Raw genomic sequence first — 10,073 nt, 5'->3', positions numbered from 1 at the left:
TAATACCTGTAATGATTTTAATTGCAATCTACCTCCTTCAGCATACAAAAGTTCTTTATATGTAATCATTTCCTGTTTCTGTTCTATATTTATATTCTCTATTGCATGTCTAGGGCTCGCCCATATAGGAATCTTATAATCTAAATTATAGGAATATTTATTCCAGATCCCCAAAAGAGCACTTCTCAACACATGATTCTTAAAAGCCCTATCCACTTTTTTTCCATAAAATAAGTACGCATGCCATCCATATAACAAGTCATAACCTTCTATATTCAAAATTCTTTCCTCTGTTAAGTTAAACCAGTCACTTATTACTGAGAGGGTTACTGCTTCATAATATAGTTTAAAATTAGGCATTCTTAAACCACCTCTTTCCCGTGAATCCTGTATTATTTTCATTTTAACCCTCGCCTTTTTACCCTGCCATATAAATTTATTAATCCCACTCTGCCAATCTTCCAAATTTTTATCCTTTTTAATTATAGGTATCATCTGGAACAGAAACAAAAATCTAGGTAACACATTCATTTTAATAGCCGCAATCCTTCCCAATAGGGATAACTGCAATTTCTTCCAGCCATTCATATCATTCTGAACTTTTTGCCATAGCAAGTCATAATTATTCTTATAAAGTTTCTTGTTCGATGAGCTAATATAGACCCCTAAATATTTAACCTTTTTTACTACCTCAAATCCTGTCATTTCCTCTAGTTTTTGTTTCTGTTGTATAGACATATTTTTAATTATCACTTTTGTTTATTTCTGATTTATTTTAAATCCTGATACCTTTCCATATTTATCAATTACTTCCAACAAAAATCTACTTGAATTTATAGGATTCATTAACGTAACCACTACATCATCTGCAAAAGCTCTAACTTTGTACTCATATTGTCTAATCTTAATTCCTCTATTTTCATTAATTCTCGTATTTTATCTAATAATGGTTCCAGAGTCAAAACAAACAATAATGGTGATAAGGGACATCCCTGTCTTGTTCCTTTCGCAATCTTAATAACTTCTGTCAAACTACCATTTACTATAATCTGTGCTGTTTGCTCTCCATAAATTGCTTTAATTATTCTAATAAAACAGTCTCCAAATTGCATTTTCTATTAATTTAAATAAAAATCCCAATGCAATCGATCAAAGGCTTTCTCTGCATCCAAAAAATAAGTGCCGCTGAAGTATTCTTCTTTCCAAATATTCCAATATATTAATAATCTGTCTAACATTATTCCTCATCTGCCTCCCTTTTATAAAACCAGATTGATCAGTATGAATTCTTTGTTGTAAAACTAACATTAATCTATTTGCTATTATTTTACAAAATCTTATAATCATTATTTAAAAGTGAAATCGGCCTATAGTTACCAGGTTTAGAGCAGTCTTGCTCCTCTTCGGTATCAGTGAAATAAAAGATGTTTTCCATGACGGGGTATTCCACCCTAATTGTATCTGATTAAATAATTCTTTAAGTGGGCCTAATATTTCATCCTGTGTTTTTTATAATAAGTTGCTGTAAGACCATCTGTACCAGGGTTTTCCCATTTTAATTGTTTAATTGCCTCCACTATTTCTCCAGTAGCTATCGGCGGTTCAGCTCCTCCTCTGTTCTAATGTTAGAATATTCACCTTATAATCTTTCAAATAATCATAAATATCCCTATCCAATATTTTGTCTTTTGCATATAGTGCAGTATAAAATTCTGAGAATGCCTTTTAATTTTATCCTGTTGATATGTCTCTTTACCTTTATATTCTATTTTTGTATGACACGTGCTTTCTGTTTCTTCCTTAAATTATATGCCAACCATCTCCCAGGTTTATTTGCATTACAAAAGTATTATGTTTAGCATATTGTATATTCGTTGCCACCTGGTCTGCCATTAACATATTAAATTGACTCTGTAATATTTTTATAGCCTCTTTAAGTTTATGATCTTGTGGGTTTTGAATTAATAACTGTTGCTTCCTTTGAATTTCTTCTTCCAAATATCTACGCTGCTTTTGTTTATTATTCCTTTGCCTGTTGTCCAAATAAATCAATATCCGTCTAATAAACGCTTTGCTCGCTTCCCACACAGTTCCTATAGGTGTCCCTTTGTACATATTAAAATCAAAAAATTCTTTTAACTGTTTCTTACAATAAGTTACATTATCCTCATATCTAAACAGATTTTCATTCAACCTCCATGTTCTACCACCTTTTTTCCCTTGTAATAATTCCATCCATACTGGGCTATGGTCAGTTAAACACCTCGAAAATATCTTCGTTTTCTTCACCCTAGAAAGCAAGTCATTAGAAATTAAAATAAAATCAATGCGTGAAAAAGATTGATGCCTATCAGAAAAAAGTAAAATCTCTCTCATCTGGATTCCGTAACCTCCATATATCTCTAAACTCAAAGTCTTCCATCATTTCAAAAAAAGATTTTGGTAATTTTGCATGTATAGGTATCTTCTTGGAGGAAGTTCTCTTTCTTGTATCAATTACTCCATTCCAGTCTCCTAATAAAATAAACGAACTATAATCCCAGAGGGTCAACCTCTCATGTAACATTTTGTAAAACTTTTCTTGTTGCTGATTAGGTGCATAAATACCTATCAACAAAGTCTTTTTTGCATCTATCACCAGTTCAATAGCAATAAATCTTCCTTGAATATCTGCCTCAATTAGCTTAGCTGGTATATCCTTCCTGATATATACAACAATTCCATGCTTCTTTTCCAAAGCTGATGCAACAAAATGGTTACCCAATTTTGAATTAATTAAATATTTTTGGTCTGATAATTTTATATGTGTCTCTTGCAAACAAATCACATCATTTTTAAATTGTTTCAAGTAGTGAAATATTTTCCTTCTTTTCTGAGCTGAATTCAAGCCATTAACATTCCATGACAAGATTCTATTTGCCATTACTGGCCTCCTGAAGCTTTGAAGCAGACAACGGAAGCTCCTCCTCCGGTATCTTCCGTCTAGCTCCTCCCACAGCTTCCATAATGGGATCCTGACTTTTACTTTGAGACTGTTGCTCTTCTTTACGCTTAAGGGCTCCTCTTGTCACCCTTTGCTCTTGTGGTTCCTCTAATACTGGCAGCAATAAAGGCTCTTGGGTCACCACGCCTTCTTGAGTCTCTTGAAGTTTTCTATCACTTCTATTTCGACTTTCAAAACTGTAGAAAGAAAATCCTTTGCCTTTAAAACCGTGTCAATTCTATATCTCCTTCCTTGATAGAATAGTGTCAGTCCAACTGGCACCTCCCATCTGAATTGAATCTGATGTTTTTTAAGTTCTTGTGTAAAAAAAGCAAATTGCTTCCTGTCTCTTAACATCTTTGAAGGAATCTCTTTCAACACCTTCAACTCCTGTTCTCCAATTTTTAAAGTTGTCTGATATGAAACTTGCAGAATTTGATTTCTCATAGTCCTTTTCACAAAATAAACCACAATGTCCCGAGGAAGCTTTCTCTGTCTTGCAATCCAAGAATTAACTCTATATATTTTATCAATTTGGTAAGCTACCTCTTGGGGTCCGCTTCAATAAATTCAGCCAATGCTTCTGATATAATTTTTCTTAAGTCTTCTCACGCTCTTCTCGCATACCACAATTCTAAGAGCTCCTTCCATAAGTTTATATTGTAATATCACAACCTGATCTTCATTTTGATCCACTTTTTCTGAACACCTTTCATTTCATCTTCTAAATACTTATTTGACTGAGAGATCTGTTGCATTTCCACTTCCAATCCTTCAATTTTTTACTCAGTCCTTGAACTGCCATAAGAATATCTTCTCTTATTTTTGCATTAAAATTCTCCATCATCTCTTTTGCCTATCTTCAGAAAGTTTTAATTGTTCTTTCAATATTTCCTCAAGACTTGGTTCAGATCCCTTCTTCCAGAAGGCTTTAAAGGTTTAGCTGCCATTCTGTCTTCAAAAGAATCAGGAATTCAAACTTAATAACTCTCCTTCCTCCTTTCAGTATAAAAACTCCGTTTGTAACAATCCACAAGTAACGCTGCTTCATCGTACTAAAAATTTTACTTTCACTTTTAGACGCCATTTTAAAAGTCAATTAATCAAAGACAAAGAAAGGTTTCAAATTTCAAAAGGAGTCGGTACTTGCCGTGTTGATTCTACATCAAAGTTCGAACGCTTGTGAAATTCCGTCTGCTTGGAATATCAATCAATTTAATAAGTTCTCTAGAGCAGAAGCAACATTCCTCTCCTTTTCCCTGATAAAAACAGGGGCGTGCTGAAGTTGGAAGGAGTGGAATTCGGTGGGGTCATAAATCCAGGAAAATTCGCTCTTAAGAGCAAACCCCCTGTCAGACCTGCCACTCTTCCACAATTCTGATAATCTCTTTCACCCAGAGATTATGCTAAGCTCAGTGAACAGTGATTTATTTTCTGTTTCACTGACTTTTACAATCTTCTAACACGGAGTGCTCTGTTTGAGCACCCAGCAGGAGGGTGACGTCACTGGAGCCTCCAACCCTAGCAACTTTAAGATAGTGAACTTCAATTCCCAGAATTCCCCAGCAGCCATACTGACTGGGAAATTCTGAAGTTCACCCATCTTAATGTTGTCAAGGTTGAGAAATACTGGGTCAGAGTGACAGAGGAAGTCTTGCTAGTTACATTTTGCAATCCTGAGAATTTGCACACCCTCAATACCCACTGGAACTCTGCAGCAGAGAACTGATCTGGGGGCTGGTCCTGCAGTCCTTCACAGCTTTTAACATAAAAGAAAGGAATAAATTTGCCAGTAGGATTAGCAGAGATGCTACCCTTTGGGGAGGCGTCCAGCAAGGAGCAAAGAGCTTGGCAGCATATAAGTAAATGAGGCAATTCCATTCATTATGCTTATGATAATAACAGTAATTACATCATTAACCTTTTTAGCAACTTTCCCAGGAGAGCTAAGAAGTTCTGTAATGTATAGACATCATAATTATATGGTGGCTTTAGGCTGCAGTCTTCAAACCTCTTTCTCTCAAGTAGTCTAATAGGGTCCCCCAGGTACCTTTCAAGAGGAGAAGATGGGAGAGGGAGGAGGGAATCGGCTTCTTTGGATTAGAAATGGGTCTGGTTGCTAAGAAAAAGGACCAAGAGTTGGCATGGAACCACCCAAGGCCCATGGAGTGAGGGGGAGAGCCTCAGGTGGGGGCATGTTTGCAACATGCTTGCAGGATTCCACATGCCGCCTGAGTCTGAGGAGGCGAGAAGGAGGAATCTCCGTTCTCTTGCAAGATCTTGTGTCAGTCCTGGGAACGGATGGAGACAGCATCTTTCCTCCATCTGCATGTCAGAGTAGGTGGGGCCTCGTGTTCAGTTTGGGAGGTGAGGAGCAAGGAGCTTCTCCGCATTCAATAAGGACAGGAAAGAAAGCATCTTCCCCCCTCCCAGGTCAAAAAAGATCAACACCATCCCACTTCAGAGCTGGGCAAGGGACACTGGCTTGGTGTTTTGGGCTGCAGAGAGGCTCTTAGGTCAGGGGAGAAACTTGTATCTCTGCTACTAGTTCCCAACTCTTGTGCAAGCCTACTGGCTGCCCTCATTAAGAAGAAAAACATTCTGTCTTCTTCCTTTTTTTTTCTTTTTTCTTTTTCTTTACTAAGCAGAAGGTTCTACCTAAAATAAATATTTATTTATTTATTTATTTATTTATTCAAATTTATATACCGCCCTATCTCCCGAAGGACTCAGGGCGGTTCACAGGCAGATAAAAAAAACATATATATACAAATTAAGAAAACCATTAAGAAAACATATTCAGAAAGCCTAATTATTAAAAATAATATAAATATTAAAACCAATTAAAGCCCCTATAAAATTTAAAAATTTAAAATTTAGAAAATTTAAAAAACTAGTCCAGTCCCGCGCAGATAAATAGGTGTGTTTTAAGCTCGCGACGGAAGGTTCGGAGGTCTGGAAGTTGACGGAGTCCTGGGGGGAGTTCGTTCCAGAGGGTGGGAGCCCCCACAGAGAAGGCCCTTCCCCTGGGCGTCGCCAGACGACACTGTCTAGCTGACGGCACCCTGAGGAGTCCCTCTCTGTGAGAGCGCACAGGCCGGTGAGAGGTATCCGGTAGCAGTAGACGGTCCCGTAAGTAGCCCGGCCCTATGCCATGGAGCGCTTTAAAGGTGGTTACCAGAACCTTGAAGCGCACCCGGAAGGCCACAGGTAGCCAGTGCAGTCTGCGCAGGATAGGTGTCACACGGGAGCCACGAGGGCTCCTCTATCACCAGCAGCCGCATTCTGAACTAACTGAAGCCTCCGGATGCCCCTCAAGGGGAGCCCCATGTAGAGAGCATTGCAGTAATCCAGACGAGACGTCACGAGGGCGTGAGTGACCGTGCATAAGGCATCCCGGTCTAGAAAGGGGCACAACTGGCGCACCAGGCGAACCTGGTAGAAAGCTCTCCTGGAGACGGCCGTCAAATGATCTTCAAAAGACAGCCGTTCATCCAGGAGGACGCCCAAGTTGCGCACCCTCTCCATCGGGGCCAATGACTCGCCCCCAACAGTCAGCCGTGGACTCAGCTGACTGTACCGGGATGCCGGCATCCACAGCCACTCTGTCTTGGAGGGATTGAGCTTGAGCCTGTTTCTCCCCATCCAGACCCGTACGGCTTCCAAACACCGGGACAGCACTCCGATAGCTTCATTGGGGTGGCCCGGTGTGGAAAAGTACAGCTGGGTGTATTGATGTCAAGAGATGTGGTGAGGGTTCCAAACAGGTGAGCTGTATTCTAGAATTGGTCTAGCAAATGTTTTATATGCTCTGGTTAGTAGTGTGGTGTTTTTGGAAAAGAAGCTACGCAAGATTAGGTTTACAACTCTTAGAGCTTTTTTTGCTATGTAGTTGCAGTGGGCTTTGGCACTTAGATCATTTGACATGAAAACTCCAAGGTCTTTAACAGGATGGGGGTCGTCAGTAAGGTAATGTCCATCTAGTATGTACTTAATGTTTGGGTTCTTTTTTCCTATATGTAAGACTGAGCATTTGCTGGATGAAGCAAACTCTGGAGCTCATGGCCAGCAGACTTCTTTATAGGCCTGTTGTCCACTCCCATCCTCCCTATATCTATCAGAAGGCAGCCTTGGCCATGCCCTCTACCCAAAATTTACGTCCTGTCCCATATAAGCTTCCTGGTGGCCATTATGATTAGCATGGGTGGATGTGACTGCATATCTGGAGCTTGGCCACCAGCCTGCATTTACAAGAGTTTGGGGTGTCCCATGGTCACATGACCACATTTTACACCATTTTTGCTGAAAACAGGCATTTATTTCTGGTTTTCAGCAAAAAGGTCCATGGGGAACAATGGATTTGTTTTACGACCATGGGGTTCCCTTTATGACCACCGCAAAAAATATTGTAAAAATGGGTCCAATCATATAGTGACCTGCTTTATTACCATTGTGAATTGCAAGGACTAGGGTTGACATGATAGCAGTGTTCCAATATTTGAGGGGCTGCCATGAAGAGGGAGTCAATTTATTTCCCAAACCACAAGAAGGCAAGACAAGAAGCAACTATGGAGAAAAGCAACCTAGAACAAAGTAGAAATTTCCTGATAGTGAGAATGAGTAATCAGTGGAATGACTTGCCTTCAAAAGTTGTGCTCCATCATTCAAGAAGAGACTGGACAACCATCAGTCTGAAATGGTAGAGTCTCCTGCTTGAGCAGGGGGTTGGACTAGAAGACCTCCAAGGTCCCTTCTGTTATTCTGGTCAGGCTCTGTTACGGACATAAGTCAAGGACTACATTGTAAATAAAATAACTTTTATTTATTGTTTTCTTTTTCTTTCTTTTTTAGTGGGTGGAGGAGGCTTATCAGTAAAATACCACTTTAACCACTGCAGATTAAGCCAATGCCTCTAGAGACTGATTGTTGCACAATTAATTGGTTAACAATTGTAATCGTAACTTTCATACTGAGCCTTTACAAAGCCATTGTATAGATGCTTAGTAAGAGAAACTAGATCAAAAGAAAAACACAATTATTACGAAATTCCAGCCAATAATATTAGTTCACAAGTTAATGATCAACCAGTAAAGTTCAATATTTTGAACTCAAACAACTCAAACATATCTTCTTACTAGCTTTCAAGGTGCCTTAGGACTATGTAATGTGTTTGTTGTTGCTGTTGTTTTATCTCTAGGTTGTTTTTGAGGACGGTAAGAGCACAATTATGCAATTCCATCTGCCACATTTTGTGAGGGGAAAAAAGTAGCTCAGACCTGGAATGGAGAGAACCTGATTTTTCTATGACCAACGACTGAAGCACAATCCACAGTTCTATTGGCTGCATTTCTTTCGCCCTCATCCCTTAGGCTTGGGGTTAAAATTGTCTCTTTCCCTTCCCTACAAGAGGAAGCAGGGATGTTCCGGCCAAAGAAGGAAACAGACCAGCAAGGTCTGGGAAGCAGCCTTCAGCTCAAGGGAGAAGGTCCCATGACGAGGCAACCGAGAAAGTCACCCCAAGCAGGCAGCAGAGTATGGGACATACTCCTTGTTGTGCTTCCTCTCAATGCCTGTCCTGCAACAGGGCCACCCATGCTGGAGATGGCTCTCCATGAACCTAGAGGAGAGGGAGGGGAGCTCTGGAGGACCCATCTGAGCTATCAGTCTTCCATGGAGCTTCTTGATGAGATCCCTCAACCTCCCGCCTTGATTGGAAGCTCCTTTTCCCACAGATGTGAGAGGACCTTGGTGTGGGGTCCTTGTGCGTCCCTGGCCCTTCTCTCCATAAGCCTTCCTTCTTTCTCTTCCTCTCCCCCATTTTCGCTCTCCCTCCCTCCCTCCCTCCTAACGCACTTTGTGAACTGCTGTCGCAATGCCGAAGTCCAAAGTTCAGCTACTTGCCTAAGCACACAGATAAATATGAACCTTGGAGAATTTGCATTGCTCCAATGTAAACAGAGAGGCGAGGGTCCCTTTATCAGGACTGGCTCGGGACAGTGGTAGGGGGCCTAAGGCAGCTTTTTCTCTTTTTTTGGTCTTAGGGAGATTGGGGGTGGGGGTGCCAAAAGAAGATCTGCGGCCATTTCTACTCCGCTGACTTCGGAAACATGATGTAGCCTCAAAAGGTGTTGCTCACGCAAGTTCCAGGCAAGGTGGACAGCCGGGACCATGGTCTCCAAATTGACCCATCTTCAGGTGGAGCTGCTGGGAGCCCTGCTGGAATCAGGGCTCAGCAAGGAGACCCTGATCAAGGCTCTGGCGGAGTCCGAACTGCACCACAGGGACAACCAACAGCTCGGAGCCCTCCAAGTGAAGAAGGGGGAGCCTTGTAGCGAGATGATCCCGCATCTCCCCAATGGAATGGGGGAGTCCAGGATGTCGGAGGAAGAGACCTCGGATGATGGGGAAGACTTCACTCCTCCAATCATGAAGGAACTGGAAAACCTGAGTCCAGAAGAAGCTGCTCACCAGAAAGCCGTGGTGGAGAGATTATTACAGTAAGAGCACATCTGCCTCTCGTTTTCTCCTCGCCCTTCTCTCTCCCTTCGTCCATGGCTCTGTCTTCTTCCTCCTTCACTTTGGGACCCCTTTCCCAAATAGGATCCCTCTGAAGGAGGCATTGGCTGGGGAGGATGGAAGATGCAGTCCAGTGTCTATGGAGAGGGGCCTGGTGAGAGAAAGATGACCCCAGGGGTAGTTTAGGGATCCCAAATAACCTAAACTTCAGAGGTTTATCCCAAGGCTGACAATGAGATCCAGGCTGACAATCCTGAAAGAGGGTGGAGGGACAGTGGACATTTCAGGCACATCTGGTGGGGGGGGGATCCTTTCCCGGTCAAAGCAGAAAACAACCTTCCACATTCTGTTTTTTTGGGGCCCCATTTCAAATATTGCTCGGAGGGAACATCGTGCAGGAACCCCATAGAGCCAAACGGGGAGCAAGCCGTTTATGAAGGTCGGGTGCTGAGAAAAACTGTGTTGACGGCAGAAGTACCTTTCACCTGTGTGAATTGTAACCCGTGGCACACGATGAAGCGAGTTGCACAAACACAACTTACAAAGGGTGTTATTCCGCACCTAACCATCTTAA

At 41.4% G+C, this 10,073-nt stretch overlaps 1 protein-coding gene and 1 long non-coding RNA gene across 2 annotated transcripts in view; one reads left to right on the top strand and one right to left on the bottom strand.

Annotated features, from left to right (window-relative positions):
- Positions 1 to 7,630: 7,630 nt before the first annotated feature.
- Positions 7,631 to 10,073, bottom strand: part of LOC131185813 (uncharacterized) — a 3,170-nt gene continuing 727 nt past the window's right edge. Inside the window, exons 2-3 of the long non-coding RNA XR_009152229.1 lie at positions 9,452 to 9,650; positions 7,631 to 7,755 (exon numbers count right to left, since the gene is read on the bottom strand). This is a non-coding gene — a long non-coding RNA (uncharacterized LOC131185813). The remainder of the gene's footprint in view (positions 7,756 to 9,451; positions 9,651 to 10,073) is intronic.
- HNF1A (HNF1 homeobox A) overlaps positions 9,152 to 10,073 on the top strand; it is a 28,004-nt gene continuing 27,082 nt past the window's right edge. The window contains exon 1 of the mRNA XM_058158694.1: positions 9,152 to 9,480. Within this exon, the coding sequence (XP_058014677.1) occupies positions 9,152 to 9,480 (329 nt within the window). The remainder of the gene's footprint in view (positions 9,481 to 10,073) is intronic.

Source organism: Ahaetulla prasina, chromosome 15, assembly GCF_028640845.1.
Source record: "Ahaetulla prasina isolate Xishuangbanna chromosome 15, ASM2864084v1, whole genome shotgun sequence".
In the NCBI taxonomy this organism is placed as follows: Eukaryota; Metazoa; Chordata; class Lepidosauria; order Squamata; family Colubridae; genus Ahaetulla; species Ahaetulla prasina.
This window is presented reverse-complemented; position numbering and strand designations above follow the sequence as displayed.